At 44.2% G+C, this 17,042-nt stretch overlaps 1 protein-coding gene across 1 annotated transcript; it reads right to left on the bottom strand.

The window, feature by feature from the left end:
• Nucleotides 1-11,359: 11,359 nt before the first annotated feature.
• LOC124708093 (boron transporter 4-like) lies at nucleotides 11,360-16,399 on the bottom strand. Its single transcript, XM_047239779.1, has 13 exons — nucleotides 15,877-16,399; nucleotides 15,700-15,782; nucleotides 15,216-15,408; nucleotides 14,973-15,111; nucleotides 14,464-14,629; nucleotides 14,217-14,383; nucleotides 13,953-14,126; nucleotides 13,625-13,720; nucleotides 13,422-13,538; nucleotides 12,736-13,058; nucleotides 12,341-12,593; nucleotides 11,815-11,949; nucleotides 11,360-11,724 (listed from the first exon to the last, which is right to left on the bottom strand). The coding sequence occupies exons 1-13, from the start codon at nucleotides 15,978-15,980 to the stop codon at nucleotides 11,659-11,661; spliced, it is 2,016 nt and encodes a 671-aa protein (XP_047095735.1). The 5' UTR covers nucleotides 15,981-16,399; the 3' UTR covers nucleotides 11,360-11,658.
• Between the last annotated feature and the right edge of the window lie 643 nt (nucleotides 16,400-17,042).

Here is a 17,042-nt window from a genome sequence, read left to right as displayed (position 1 = left end):
TTACATCGTAAAAAGATGGATGGAGTTATATTTAAAATTGATTTCGAGAAGGCATATGACATGGTGAAGTGGCCTTTCCTTCAACTAGTTTTGCGGATGAAGGGTTTTAACCCAGTTTGGTGTGATCGGATTAAAAACTTTGTGCAGGAGGGAGTGTTGGGATTAAGGTTAATCCTCAAGATCCTAAGGGGAGTGTCGAGGATCCCCCACCAAAAGCTAGTCAATTTCCTATTGTTGATTTTGTCGCGCAATCGACAAAAGATCCACAAAAGGAAGGGCTTGAGGAGACCGGCACTTCAACAAAGGGGAAGGATGAGACACCGGTTGCGGGACGTCTAGGGGGTAATCATGCGGTGCCACCACCAAGTAATTACACCATAAACGTTTCAATACCTATGCCACATATCTTGTCGCATGGTTCACCACCATTACTTGAATCAAATAACTTTGAAAATTGGCAATTCTTAATGCGTTCTCATGTGCGTAGCTCTTCTACCGAGCTTTGGCGCATCATTGAGGAGGGCTACTCACCACGAGACCCAAGGAGCTTGACAAGGAGAGAAGTGGTGGATGACCAACTCAACGCCACCGCTATCAACATGATCGACATGGCCGTCACGCCCAAGGACCGCGCTCATATCCGCTCGCTCAAGACCGCCAAGGAAGCATGGGATAAACTCGACAAGCTCTTCCTCGGAAATGAGAGCATCGCATTTTTATGAAGTGAACAACATGGCCGACAACTTCGTCATGAATGAAGGAGAGACCCCCGAAGAAATGTATCGGCGCCTCATCGCTCTCGCCATACAAATGAAAGATCTTGGAGCAACGTTTGTGGATGACCATTGGATCAAGCGCAAGTTCTACAACGCTCTCCTCCCTTATGAGGAAGTGAAGTTGACGGCCATCCGCCAAAACGCCTCCTTTCGTGCTATGACATCCGATGAAGTCCTTAGCGAAGTCATCGCTTTGGACATCTCCAAGAAGAATGCGGAGGATCTTGTTGCTTGCGCCCACAACACCCGCAAGCCCAACCTTGCATTGAAGATGAAGGTACATGAGGCTAGTGAAAGCGATGAAGATCCCATTGATTGGGGTCTGGGTGATCTCAAGACCAATTATCATGAGCACATGGCTCTCGTCGCCAAGAAATTTTGGGAGGGAAACAAGTCCCGAAGCACCAGACCAAGAAGATCACGTGATTCTCCAAGAAGCTTCTCCAAGAGCCCAAGGGAGGGGCAAAGGGGGAGAACATGTTACAATTATGGCGACAAGAGTCATTTTGTTGCGGATTGTATCTATGAGACAAGAGAAGATAATGGTGGAAGACTTGTCCGCAAGGAAAAGTTCAAGTCCCTCTCCAAAGGATTCTCCAAGTTCTCCTCCAAGCCCGATGACGACAAGGTCTCCTTCTCCAAGAAGCCAAGAGCCTTTATCATTCGTGAAGAGTACTCCTCCGATGAGGATGAAGAACATGAGGACAAGAGCTCCAACAAGGAAGGAGAGGGAGTGGCCGCCATCGCCATTACCACTCCCTCTATCTCCCTCTTCGACTCTCCTAATGAGAACCTCATCACCAACAACGCCCATTGCCTCATGGCAAAGGTATCGTGGGAGGTAGAATCCCCTTCCAAACTCAAATCTTCAACTAATGCTTTATCTATTGATGATGCCACTAGTCTCACCATTAAGCGTGGGATTGTGGGTTTGGATTCTTTTCTCACTAACATGCAAGGGGATACCAAGACTCATGTTGGGGATCTCTTGGCCCAACTTGGTGCGGCTCAAGACCTTATAGAGGAGAAGGAGAGGCTTGAAAGGGAGGCGGAAAATGAGATTGCCTCTCTCAATCAAGCACTTGAGGAGGAACAAAATGTGCGCATGTCTCTTGAAGCTAGTGTCATCACCCTCGAAGACTCCAACAATGCCATCATCTCCCAACTCACCAAGGACCGAGACCATGCTCTTGGTTTGATGGGTGAGCTCAAGAAGAAGATGCTTTCTCTCGAGGAAGCCAACAAGGAGAAATATGAGGAAGACCCCAACTCTTGTCATGACGAGCTTGTTGATCAAGTTGCTTCTTCGAAGAGGCACAATGCTCTTCTCTTGGAGGTCAATGCTCTTCAAGAAGAATCCTTGGATGAGTATTACCGCTTGTGCAAGGAGAAGACCTCATGTTGCAATCATGAAGAAGAAATTGCCACTCTTGAGACCACCAAGGCCAAGCTATTGAGTTTGAGTAGCATGCAAGAAGAGTCCTTGGTGGAATGCCTCCGCATGAGCAAAGATAAGGTCACTTGTTGTGATCATGAGGAAGAAATAGCCTCTTTGAAGAGGAGCGAAGCCAAGCTCATGGAGGTCAATTCCATGCAAGAGGAAGCTTTGAAGGAGTACTTTCCCTTGAGCAAGGACCGCGAGTGTTGCAACCATGGAAGTGATATTTCCAAGATGGAGAGTGACAAGCGTCTACTCATGAAGATGAACTCTCTCCAAGAAGAAGCTTTGATGGAACATTTCCGGGTGAACAAGGCAAAGGAAGTCCAAGTGTTTGATATCACTCACCCTCACCCGGAGCATGAAGATGAGGTCAATCGTTTGAAGGCCAAAATTGATAGACTCCAAATCGAAGCCAAGTACTTGGAAGGAGTCATTGAAGCCAAAGATGGAGCCAAAGAGGGCTCGTGCAATGAAGGAGTGGCTACCAAGCCAAAGAGGAAGAGGAGTAGGAGGACCAAGAAGAACAAGAACAAGGAGAACATGGAGATTAACCATGAGGGAGGCGATGCAAGCCCAAGAAAGGATGGAGTACCTAACTCCACCACGATGGGTTTCGCCGGCTCTAACAACCCTTCTCATGTTCTTTTTGTTGATTACTATGGACATATTCGTGCTCGCTTTATTGGTCCTCAAGAGGACAATGTTGATTGGACTATTTGGGTTCCCAAACCCCTTGTAACTATCATGATAGGACCCATTGAAAAATGGGTACCTAAATCCAAGACTTGATTCCTTGTAGGACTATGCTTCCGGTGGCGCTAAATGGGTGGTTGATAGTGGAGCCACAAGTCATATGACCGGAAGCAAGGATATTGTTGTCGACCTCGAGCCATCTCACTCTACCGTTTCATATGGCGACAACACGTGCTCTAAGGTATTGGGTCTTGGCAAGGTGGTGGTAACACCCGACATTTCACTTGTGAATGTCCTCCTTGTCGAGACCCTTGGTTACAATTTACTTTCCGTTCATCAAATTGCTCGTATGGGTCTATGTACTTTTTTCGATGAACATATGGTGGTCCTCTTGTGGAGTAAGACACTCCGTGTAGCCTTTGTTGGATATGTAGAGAACGGGTTGTATGTTGTTAATTTCTCCGGAAAGACAACATCTTCCGCTCTTTGCCTATTTGCTAAAGGTGACAAGGGTTGGTTATGGCATCGCCGACTAGCCCATGTTAACATGAGGACTTTGCAAAGTCTCCACAAGGGTGGCCACATTCTCAGACTAAAAGAAGATGTCTCCTTTTGCAAAGATCGTGTTTGTAGGGCTTGCGTACAAGGAAAAATGCATGGAGCTCCTCACAAGGCCAAGACGATCATCTCCACCACAAGATGCTTGGAGCTCCTACATGTTGATCTCTTCGGTCCACCGTCTCATGAATGTCTTGGAGGGAAGAAGTATTGCCTCATCATTGTTGATGACTATTCACACTATTGTTGGGTATTCTTCTTCAACTACAAGAGTGAGACTCAACGGACCATGATGGAGTTTGCCAATCAAGTTCAACGCAAGTACAATGCTACGATCCTCGCAATAAGGAGCGACAATGGAACGGAGTTCAAGAACTACACCTTGGATGACTTCCTCGGCGAAGAAGGAATCCAACATCAATACTCCTCGCCATTTACTCCCCAACAAAATGGGGTCGCCGAAAGGAAGAATCGAACCTTGATCGAAGCCGCCCGAACAATGATGATGGAGTACAAGTCAAACTACAACTTTTGTGCGGAAGCTATTTCTACCGCTTGCCATGCTACTAATCGCCTATACTTTCGCAAGGGTCTAGAGAAGACACCATATGAGATTCTCGCCGGAAACAAGCCCAATGTGTCATACTTCAAGGTCTTCGGATGCAAATGCTATGTGCTTGTCAAGGACACAAGACTCTCCAAGTTTGATTCAAGAGCTCAAGAAGGAATTTTCGTTGGCTATGCTACGGATTCTCACGCCTATAGAGTATTCAACAAGTCAAATGGGCGAGTTGTAGAATCTTGTGATGTGACGTTCGATGAAGATGATAGATCTTTGGAGGAGGGAAGTGCTTCTTGTGAGAAGGGAGATGCAATTCCCCCGGATGCCATAGGAAGGATGGGTGTTGGCATTCGCCGGCCTCAAGAGCTACCTTCTATGAGCACCGGGGAAGGACCAAGTTCCACCCAAGTGGAGCCATCTACACCACAAGGCCAAGCTTCTTCCGTTGATCATACAAGTGCAAGCCAACCTCTACAACAACCTCAAGTTCAAAATCATCAACAACAACCACAACAACAATCAAGTGCAAGCCCACCTCAACATGCTCAAGAACAACATCAACAACTACCGCAAGCTCATCTACCTCAACAACCGACATCAAGTGACCAAGGTCAAGCTTCAAGTTCTTCACCGAATGGCTCGGGGACAATCTTTATGGACAATTCCATTCCTAATACCCCCGAGTCGTCCGGCTCTCATAAAGATGATGATGATGCCCCATTCAACAACAATGAAGGTCAAGGCGAGGATCTAAACCCCAAGAGGACTCACAAGAATCTACTCCTATAGCCGACACTCGCCGTGAAGATCCTACTTCAAGACATTTGCGCCTCAAGTCTCATTCTTTGCGTAATGCCATTGGTGATTTAAAGAGCAAAGTGACCACTCGGAGGCAACTAGCAAACTTTTGTGAGCACCATGCCTTTGTCTCTATGGTGGAACTTCTCAAGGTTAATGATGCGCTTGAAGATCCCGATTGGTTGATAGCAATGCAAGAGGAACTCAACAACTTCAAGAGGAATGATGTGTGGACTCTCATGAAGCGACCCGATCATTGCCGCAATGTTATCGGCACCAAATGGGTCTTCAAGAACAAGCCAGATGAACATGGCATCGTCATCCGCAACAAAGCAAGATTGGTGGCACAAGGCTATTCTCAAGTTGAAGGCGTGGACTTTGGTGAAACCTTTGCACCCGTTGCAAGGCTTGAGTCCACCCGTATCCTTTTGGCCTTTGCCTCCCATCATGGCTTCAAGTTGCAACAAATGGATGTTAAGAGTGATTTTCTTAATGGTCCTCTACATGAGGAGGTATACGTGAAGCAACCCCCGGGGTTTGAGGACCCCCATTTCCCGGACCATGTCTTCAAGCTCAAAAAGGCCCTATATGGACTCAAACAAGCTCCTAGAGCTTGGTATGAGCATCTAAAGGAGTTGCTTGTAGACCGTGGTTTCGAAGTGGGGAAAATCGATCCCACTCTTTTTACTAAGAAAGTCAATGGGGAGCTCTTCGTATGCCAACTTTATGTAGATGACATCATATTTTGCTCAACTAACACAAAGTTCAATGATGAGTTTGCTAAGTTGATGACTAATAGGTTTGAGATGTCGATGATGGGTGAACTCAAGTACTTCCTTGGGTTCGAGATCAAGCAAATGCGACAAGGCACCTTCATCAATCAAGCAAAGTACCTTCAAGACATGCTCAAGCGCTTCGATATGAAGGACGCCAAGGGCATTGGAACTCCTATGCATCTCAAATGTCAACTCTCCCTTGACGAGACCGGCAAGGCGGTGGATCTCAAGCTCTACCGTTCGATGATAGGTTCGCTTCTTTACCTTTGTGCCTCTCGCCCGGATATAATGTTAAGCGTTGGTATGTGTGCACGGTTTCAAGCAAGCCCGAAGGAAAGCCACATTGTGGCGGTAAAAAGGATCTTTCGATATTTAGTTGATACCCCACACTTCGGACTATGGTACCCAAGGGACACGGACTTTGCTTTGGTTGGCTTCACCGACTCCGATTGGGCGGGCGACAAGGTTGATAGGAAGTCTACATCCGGAGCTTGTCACTGTCTTGGAAGATCCTTGGTGTGTTGGTCCTCGAAGAAGCAAAATTGTGTCTCCGTCTCCACCGCGGAACCCGAGTATGTTGCCGCGGCAAGTAGTTGTGCTCAAATCTTGTGGATGAGGCAAACCTTGCGGGATTATGGACTCGAGTATAGAAAGGTGCCTCTTTTGTGTGACAATGAGAGCGCAATCAAGATCGCATACAATCCGGTTCTTCATGGTAAGACGAAGCACATTGAGATAAGGAACCACTTCATTCTAGATCACATTGCTCGCAGAGTTATTGTTCTATCCTTCATTGGTACCAAGGAGCAATTGGCGGACATATTCACAAAGCCCTTGGATGAGAAGCGTTTCATTGAGTTGAGGCATGAGCTAAATATCATTGATCCATCAAACTTCGCTTGACCGTCGTGCGCACATACCACTCTCAAACTATATATCTAGATGAAAGGCACGCATGAACATAGGGGGGTGCGGTTTAAATTATTGAGCTATCCCTACCCCATAATGCATAAAGAAATCCAAAACATATGCTATTTGTCAAACAAGTGACTAATGAGCTTCATATTGAGTTGTAGTCGTGAGTCCTAGATACATCTACGCGACGTCACACTACTATACTCTTACACGGTGGCTTCGGCCACCAACCTCCTTTTTAAGGAGTTTTCGGTTCTTCGTGTTTCTTTGTGACTTTCTTTTGTCCTTCTTCTTTTGTTATCTTTTTCTCCATGATTTTGGGGAGTCTCATCCAAGCTTTGTTTTTCGTGTTGGTTTTTGCAAGCTTGGTTGTGTATTTCTTTACCATCCTTGTAGTTTACTTACCCTCCTTTTTGGTGTTTCGATGCCAAAGGGGGAGACATTCCTATTCGGATGGGTTTTTGCATGGGGACTTTCGTTGTTGTAGCCTTTTGGTCCTCGTTGTTTATCTTTTCTTGTGGCTACATCAACTCTATGGAGGCACCTTATTGTGAGTTTGGGTATTCTCAAGGCAAAGGTATGATAACTTCACCCAAAACTCTTTGCATGATCTTGTGTTGCCTCCATATTGTGCATATGCTATTTGAACATGTCAAGAATCCTTGTTGCTTATGTGCTTGATTTGTAAAATCTAGGGGAAGTTTTGTCTCTAGGATGTGTGCATTTGTATTCAAATACATATTCAAAATATGCACATGTCTAGGGGGAGCTCCGTCGAGTTTTTGCAAATCTAATTATCTCATCATAATATCATATGCCATTGCAAATTCTTGTGTTGTCATCAAACACCAAAAAGGGGGAGATTCAAAGAGAAAAGTCTAAACCCCGTGTTTTGTGTGTTTGATGACAACACTTGAACAATCTCACCGTGTGCATTGTGTATCCTTGTTAGATTTGCAAGTGCACAGTGACCTCGTTGGACACGTCAAGATCGGAGGACTGAAGCGTAGCTTATAGGTTTTCTGGTTTTGTGTGTGTATCGCGAGGTGACATGGTTGGAGAGGAAAAGAGGAGAAAGCAGTTTTTGTCAGGCCGGTACTACCGGTACCAGTAGCGGTAGTACCGCTACCCCTACTGGTACCGCCCCACGGTACCGCTCTGGTGTTCTGCACTAGAATTGACCCACAGAACAAGTTACAGTACCTTTACGGTACCTTGAGCGGTAGTACCGCTTGAGAGCGGTAGTACCGCCCACGGTACCGCTTAAGTACCATAACGGAAGTTACGGCTGTACCGCTCTGGTACCGCTTCGGTACCGCTTGGGATCCAGTAAGCTCTGGAGACCATTGCGGTACATCGAGCGGTACCGCGAGCGGTAGTACCTCTATGTGTCCACGTGGATAAGTTCTGTGGGATTTTGAATCCAGAGCGGTAGTACCGCTCTCAAAGCGGTAGTATCGCTTAGGCAAAAACTGCAGGTAACGGTTGGATTTCGAGGGGCCTATTTAAAGGGCCCTTCTTCCCCAACACGATTTTATCTCTCCTCTCTCTCTCCTCCATTGTTGCTGAGCTTAAACCTTGAGGATCTCCCCAACCATCCAACCAATCTTGCCCAAATTTTGAGGAGTGGTGGAGGAGGCCCTGATCTATAGTTCTACCAAGAGAGTTATCACCAATTCTTGCTAGTCCTTAGTGGATCTTGGAGTTAGGGTTCCTATGGTGGGATCTTGGAGAAAGTGCACCTATGGAGGCTAGGTTGGTGTTGTGCTAGCTCCATAGGTTGTTGGGAGCCTCCTTGTGTTGTGGAGCTCGCCCTAACCTTGTGAAGGAACCACCGCCTCGACCGGTGCCATAGTGGAGAAGGGGGAGCCCCTTTGTGGAGCTCTCTCGAGAAAGAAGGTGAGGCCTTCCTTCGTGGTGTGGCCGCCTAGCCTCTTGTGTGAGGCTAGCACCTCCTCAACGCAGACGTACTCTCTTTTGTGAGAGGAACTGCGGGAAACAAATCTCGCCTCGTCTCCGCGCCATCCGGTTGTCCCGCTCCTTACTCTTACTATTTTGCTCGTTCCTTTACTTGTTGCACTTGCCTAGGATCATACTAGGAACACCGTCACCACTAAAGCAATCACCTTTACCTTCCGCACCGCTAAAACTGAAAAAGGGTTAAAATTTGCATAGCGTCCATTCACCCCCCCCCTCTTGTCCGCTATGATCCATTCAGGTGTGTTCTCAGTTAAATCTATGTACTTGGATCTTAAGAACAGTCATACTAGATTTTTGCGCAAGTACCTTTGGAAGATCAAAATTCCGCTTAAGATAAAAAAAATTATGTGGTTCCTTAGTAATAAGGTGTTGTTAACTAAGGATAATTTGCTAAAGAGAAAGTGGAAAGGTTGTCAAAAATGTTGTTTCTGTGATGAGAATGAGAATATTGACCATTTGTTTATTTTCTGCCCGTTCGCAAAACTAATTTGGAGGATGGTTTTCTTTTCTTATAACATACCTCCTCCATCCAACATTACTAATATGTTCGGTAATTGGTTGAATGGAGTGCCTAAGAAAGACAAGGAACGTATTCGCATCGGTGTTTTTGCAATTTGTTGGTCGATATGGACTAGCAGAAATGATATTGTGTTTAATAAACAGAAGGGAACCAAAAAATTTGCAGGTTATTCTTCGTGCGGTGCATTGGATACAGGTATGGTCATAACTACTTCCGGAGGAGCAGCGAGATATTATGGCTACTGGATGCAACCATCTAGTGACGGTCACACGGGACTGTTATTTCCAGGCTACTGGATGGCGGCATATTAGAAGAATTGGAGATGGATAATTTTTGTATACTTTTCATCTTTGTTTGGTTGGTCCTTGTCTTGACTTTAGATACGGCAGGATTGTAATAAGTACACACTTTGAACATCTTTTAAATAAATGAAATGGCTGTGTGCATCGATTGATGCAGAGGCCGGGGCTATGCTCCCATATCGGAAAAAAGTGCATTTGTGATTTTGAGTGAATTAGCTTTTTCATTTAATAAATTCCATTATTCTTTCAAAAGTCTCCCTTCTTATGAGGAAAGTTTAAGTTGAGTACATAATTAGTGCGCAAGACACACGTGCTCCCGAAACCACTCCCGTGCGGTCACGCCGAGCCACACAGGAGCGCCGCCGCCCCCTCCCATCTAGGCACCCCATCCTCGCCCCTCCTCCCGCCACCGCTGGCATCATCTCTGGGAAAAGTTTTGGCGGTGCGACAGCGGCGAAGCTTCCTCAACTGGCTTCCTTGCTGCAACGGGCCTCCCTAGCGCGGCGGCGTAGATTTCGTAGCATCGGCAGTGATGCCCCGCACCGACCTAGGCTTCGATGGTAGCGCAGGATGGCGGTGCCGTCCAAGAGATCTTGGCGAGCATCGTTAGCGACAGATGAAGAAAACAGTTGGTGGTCATGGGCAGGCCTCCTAGGGCATGACCATTGTTTCCGTTGATGCACCGTGACGTCACTGATGACGGCATGCGGAGGAACTCCTGGGCTAGTCCCGCGGCACGAGGACGTCTGGGGAAGATGTCCCGGGCATGGTGGTGGCCTCCTCCTTCTTCGGGGGCGGTTGGGCCCATTGGGCGGCAGATGGCGGCGTGGAGACCTGCTTGTCTGTATCGAAGAATAAAGGTAGTTTGGCCATGCTGTTCTTCGAGCACCAAGGCCTCGATCTTCTTCGTGTTGGCCTCCACTATCTCTATTTAGCCGTCGGCGAGTTTCGCTCTTCCTCTCGAAGATTTCCGTAGTTTTGCACAGGACGCTACTTGATATCTAGAGTGGAGTCGATGCAGTCATGTGCGTCCTTATCTTCAGCTAGAGTTGATTCATTTGGGCGAGTAGCGAAGCTTCGCCGTCTTGTCGGTGACACGGGACATGTCTTAATATATATTAGGTTGGTAATGGTGGAGAGGGTACTGGCTGTGATGAAGATAATGCATCGCATGTTCTCCTTATGTGTCCGGTGTTTGGCGATTGGCAGCAGCAACCTTGGCGCGGGGGGGGGGGGCACAGGTGGACTGCATTCGTAGTGTTGCTCCTCGAGTAAGGATCCATGATTAAACCCAATGTCTTGTCTTCACTGGATGTAACTCGCAATGGCCTTACTGAAACCATTGTTTTAGAAACTAGGACTTTCTCTAGGGTAAAAACCCAAAGATCTTTGATCGGATGATGACAAAGCTTATGCACTAGTTTTTTTAAGACGTTGCTTTTGGAGAATCTCATTTGCAGTAGTTGTTTTCGGTGGTGGTTAGATTGCTACTATGGCGAGTGATTCAACATCGCCACGGGGTCTTTGTTTTCTTTTCTCTTTTTTTTATTTGTTTTCTTAGTTATGTGCATTCCGATGTCTTTGAATATTTTATTGGTGTAGAGGCTAGGTTGTGATTGATATCTTCATGATATTAATATATTTTTTTATCGAAAAAATATTTTTTTGAAAGGTAGATGAATGTACGGTACACGTCTGACAATTATATTTGCGCTGCTCTTTTACTCCACCGTCCGTACTCTTGTTAATCTTCTTCATTTTTATTGCAATTGTTGTGCATTCTGTCACTTTGTGTTGCTGGCTTGCTGCACATTGACACCAGTAAAGGCCCAAATAATGATGTCAAGCAACCCTTTCCAGTTTATATCGAAATTAAGATGCAAGGAATGACTGATCGATTGGTCAGGCTTAGCATCCCACGCAGAAGTCTCGCGTGGCTTAGCTTTTCTAAGGCTAACTAGAGCAGGTGCGTCATCATTACATTTCAGTTTATTTACATCATCATTTCATTTCAGTTAATATGACAAACGATGTGCAATAGCCTAACAAAAATAATACGCTGTTCCTTGCCGTATCCCCTTTCCATTTCCATTTCTTCTCTTCTGCACAATAGCTCATATTCACGCACTACAAATTTCACTATTCCCCGCGCAGCTCGTCGTTCCTCGACGTGTCTTTGGCCCCAGATTGGTATGTATCCTTGGCAGCGGTTACTTGATGTAGACAAGAATGTTATCACTCGCTCCGCCATGTACAAGCCGTGATACGCCGGGTATTTTTGCACCCATCGTCTAGAGATCCATGCCAGAAAGAATGTCTTCACATCTCCTTCCTCAGTTAGGGCCGTGGAGGAGCAAAAGAAGAGATCCGGGAGAACTGTCTCGTCATCTGGACCGAGTTCAGCTGCCAAAACAAAGTGTGGAATGTTGAGTTTCAGCACGGGGTTATGTTCTGAAGCTTGAGGGCAGCTATGGAAAATGGTCGAGACAGTACCCGTATCAGCCGCTCGTCGCGGAAGCTCGGGGCCCTGTGCTTGAGTTCTCCACGGTGAGTCGTGAATTCTTCCAATATCTCAGAAGCATAATCAGGGGGAGCTTCAATGCCGCGGGCAATGGATTCGTCTTCAGCCTGCACAAAATAATGACATAATTCAGATCATCTCAAACGAAAGAAGTTAAAGAGAGGCAAAGGATCCTAGGATGTCAAAGCATAAAATGGAAATGAGCATAAAGCTTATACTACTATTATGATCTTTTCTGGTTCGGAGAAAAAAGGATGAATTAAAATGCCCGACTTGATTCGAAGAAAAATAAAAAGCCAAGTAGGCAGTGTTGATAATTACTAGAAAGCTATGCAAAGGGGCTTGCAGTCTTAGACACATCACCAAATTTCATTTAATATATTTACTGAACTTGTCGACTCAGCTGAACCGAATTGTAAATTTGCTCCTGCAAACTGAATTTGCAGTAGATGAAAGAGGAAGGGAGAAGAATCCATACCTCTGATATCGATGGATCACGGCGAACCCCTCACATTCTTCGTACTCTGATGCATCCAATTCCCACAGGTGGCGTGTATCAAAGAATTTTGGGAGCAAATGCTGCCTAATGATAACAAGAAAGAAGAACAACAGCGGGAAGAGGATTCCTACTACTGGTATCCATGTCACCCCCCAGACCATCAAGAGATAAATCAGCTGGAAAAGGGTGAAGGCAGATATCTTGTTGAAAGGCACCGACTCCAAGAAGGACGCATGGGCACCTTCAAGAACCCTGTCCGAATTATACAAAATAAGTGTTTACTGCATGTTCAGATTTCTTGAACAATGAACTGGCTGAAATTAAAATGCATATATTGCTTTGGATATGCTTCAAATAAATGAACAGACACAAGAATCAGGCAAGTAGAGTTTACTTGTAGCGCCGCTGAGGTGCGACAAACAGAAGTTGTATCCGCTCCCAGAACTGGTTCCCAGGCAGACTGTCTATGGACATATAAGCAAAGTAACCCCAAAGGACTGATGTGGGTATCTTCTGAATGACCGGAACAATTCCAACACAACCAGCAACCAGCAGAGACTGAAGCAGGTTGCTTACTCTCTGCTCATTCACCCGGACAGGCAAGTAACCTTCCAGATGTTTTTCTGGATCAAATACTTCAGGCACACTCCCTGATCCATCCCCCTCTGGGATAACCGCATCTTTCAAGTCCTTGAGCTCTTTGTGAACAGAATCCTCCTGCATGACGTTACAGTTATATTCTTATACAACAAATTGAAGTTCATATGATTTTTTGGAACAACTTTGTAAAGCCTAACAGTTACACTATGAAAAATAATTTTCCATTATACGCTTGTACTATATATGCTTAATGCTAGTAGTCAGTAAGTGAGATTGTACAGGTAACAACGAATTGGGTGGCATTTCATCATTTAACTGATTTGAATGGCATTCCCTAACATGCCAGTCATTTGATAAAGAGGCATCAAGCAGTATTAAACTTGTCGCGATTATAAGCATTTTTTTAGAACATTATTATCAGCATAGTTGAGGAACCTAGAAAGCATGATGTAATACAACTTATGAATAATGACTACTTACATTCATTTTATCATCCATTTTAATGAAAGCTTCTTGCATCTTTCCATAAACTTCTGAACTACTAGCATTGTTCATCATGCCTTCCTTGGCGGTTTGGACCATCTTTTTCCGTAAGGCCTAAATTGAATGAAAAAGAGACGGCACATGAGCAAAGTTAAAGTGAATAGAAAATTGACAGACAAGAGCCTGTGAAAATCACCAACCTGCCTCCTCAAGACAGCAAGACTTCTCGTGTGCATGGGGGCCTGGGGAAGTACTCCATTAGATGGAGGGATGCCAAGAAGACCACAGATCAAGACCTGCATGGCATTTCTATACCATGAAGAACAGGAAGAATGATAGTAATGGTCTGATATCTTACATATGTGTAGATATAATATTTTAACAATTTTCTGCACATCACTGAATTTATTACATTTTCTGGTTCTCTTAAGAAGTTGGAATTCACAGATAAGATCTTCGTATTCTAATCCGACTAACATCCGTAATGTAGGAAAAGAGTTAACTAGGAGTGACACAAATAAATCATACCGAAAAGCTCAAGATCAAAATGTCGTAGTGATATGCCGATGGATTCTTTAAATTAAATTCCTTCTGCTGAGCCATCTGTGAAGCTACACTATGATCAAAAAAATAGAGTCCTGCAACCATCGCTGCAGGCACAATAGCCAAAAAAATGTAGGCTGGAGGGACAGAAAACAAATCCTGCATGTTCACCAATGAACTATTATAAAAATTCTGAGATCACATATATGACCTATCAATATGATCCTGGATTCGAAGTAGCCTTATTACCTTAGCTACTGTCCAATGCTGTAGTGATTTGGGTTCCCAAGGGAGCGGGGTAAAGAGCCTCCTGGGAACACCTGAAGGGATCTTGCTGGGTAACGAATATGACAATGCGGTCCACAGTATGACCAAAAGTGGAACACCATAGTCAGCAATTAAGCTCCTTTGCCACCCTGTAAGTTTTATCTGGAGCATTAGTAGCTTGTATATGGAGACAATTTTCATCAAATATATATGGATGTATATGACAAACCAGTGCCGTAGAGCGATGACCTTGCACCCCTGCTACTTAATGCTGTATAGAGCAGTCCCATTGAAAACACAAGCCCAAGCAGACCATTAATATATACCCATTGGAACTGGTATATCGGTAGGCTCTGGTCGTTACCCTCAGGTACACTGAATTCACTAAACATTCCCTGGGGAACACATGCGATGTAATGAGTAAGCATCTACCTAATTACTACCTCTACTCAAGAATGTAAAGCACTTTGAACAAGGCATGATCTCCAATTTAAAACTTTGACAATCGACCATGGCAAATATATTCATATAAAATATTATTTTCAAACTACTTCTCTATGTTCACTTAACAGATAAGATGGTACTATTATCCTTTCATACAATCGATCTGATAGTTTTGTACATATTATCAGTGACGTCAAGGAAGATTGAACACCCAAATTTGAAAATAGTAAAATATCTTATATTTCAGAGCAGAGGCAGTTGTACACAAAACATACGTATAACAAACTTCTATACCTTGATAGCTTCTTGCATGAATAGAATTGTAATTAACATTCCAAACAGTTCTCCTGCAAACCTTGTAAATCTGTTTAAAGCAGCTGCAGCATTATACATTGCCATGAGGAACAACATGACTGCAGTCCAGATGCAAACCCTGTCAGTGGATAAGAATAAAATTAATAGATAAAAGATAAAATAAGTATAAGTACCATTTTGGGTAACCAGAAGGCAAATAATTATTCATCTATGGTTCCTTACCATCCAGCCCATGCTAGGAATAATCTCGGTCCAAGGTTTGGCTCATTTTTTGCAAAATTGTAGAGATACGTGTACATGATAATAGTTGGTTCTGCAACTCCAACAATCAGCAGTGGCTGTCCGCCTATTACAGAATGTATGATGCCACATATAGCAGTTGATGCTAATGCCTCAACTGTCGTGAGTGTACCATCTGAAAAAATATTTTTTACTTGTCAGCTACCGTGCCTAAGAAAGGCGGTGCATAATTACTTGTTTGGTTATTCCGTTCTATAATTTGATATCCAATATATGTAGGAAACTGTCAATTTATTTCGTCCCCTTGTTGAAGAAAAATTGTTTATGGAGGAATCTAATATATTTTCCTTATTGTCTTCAATAAGTACCACAGTAAGAGATAAAAGTAAAGGATGTAGCATATCATGACACATACAGTACCTACAAATGGGCAACCTGCTACTGATCAGTGCAAAGAACAACCAACCTGTATCTTTACTCAGTTGCTCCCCAAAGGCGATAACAGGTAGTGCAGATGCAAAGAAGATGTACAGCGTAGGTGCCAATATCCTGACAGTAGATTGCATTCAACATAGTCAATGCAACTGCAAAACCTTATAAGAGATGTGCAACTAAATGAGCATTGATGTGAGGCACAGCAAACCTGAGACCAGAACTGAAGCCATTCTGCCAATCTTGTTTGTAGCAAGCTGCCCTTCCCCTGAAATCCTCAGACACTCCCTTAAATAGGGTTTTCTTAGGTTCCATTGTCTGAAAAGGGGGCTAAAACATAATCAGATTGTGTGCGTGAAAAGGCATGATGTACATGTACTGCCATGACTCATATAGGTTTACTAGAAATACTCCCCGTGTTATTGTTACAAGATCGCCACATATTTCTGTTTCAAAATATAATCTGTACCAACAAGCATTTCAACAATATTTAGGTTCTGCGACCAATAGTTATTATCTCTGGACTTATTTGAAAGCAGATACTAATTCACAATCATGATTTTGTGGTTATGAACAAAATATCATAAGACAAAGTAAGAGCAATTTTAATTTCGGACAAGATATCAAGTAAAACAGCATCTTGTAAAATTCAACAGTGGATGCACATGTTCTTTTCACACACATAATGCCAGGAGATTTCTCGAAGAAAAATGTGCAAGAAAACAATCGACAGAGTTACATTACCCCATAAAGATGATATAATGTCACTTCGTATCCGAATTCTCATCAGGAAGAACACGAGGTAGCACGTGAAGCATCAGGCAAGAGAGATGGGACGGTTTGCTGAATTTGGCATGCCCCTGTTTTGTTATGCTATACATAGTATGCTGGCTAGACCAAAATTTGACCGGTCACAAACCATTGCATGATACTAGCATTTTGCTGGCCCAATTTCCGTCATTTAACACGATGCTATATTTAGCTTTACATTACTGGACTCGGTATGAGCACATTCTTTTGCATTATTATAATTACATAGACAGCCGAGAAGGCCAAAAAAGGGGGTTTAGGCTTCCAGACAGACTAAAAAGTGGTCATTAATGCGGACTATTTGGATAAGCTGAATCAGGTGAATGGGGGCAGCTTATGAACTGACGGACATTTGAAACACCCCTGGAGGCCTTGGTTCAGAATGCCTGATACGACTGGATTACAGGCCATAGCAAAGGAAAGCGCGGCTCTACATGTATGGATATTGATAGCACAGCCTATTCTATGGCTATGCTCTGCTTAACACAAACAAACCAAAGATGCCGGACCTCCCCTGTATCTGTATGACTGTATGCAAGCTTGGTGACCATAAAGTTGAGCCAAACA

The sequence above is a fragment of the Lolium rigidum genome, chromosome 4 (assembly GCF_022539505.1).
Source record: "Lolium rigidum isolate FL_2022 chromosome 4, APGP_CSIRO_Lrig_0.1, whole genome shotgun sequence".
NCBI lineage: Eukaryota > Viridiplantae > Streptophyta > Magnoliopsida > Poales > Poaceae > Lolium > Lolium rigidum.
This window is presented reverse-complemented; position numbering and strand designations above follow the sequence as displayed.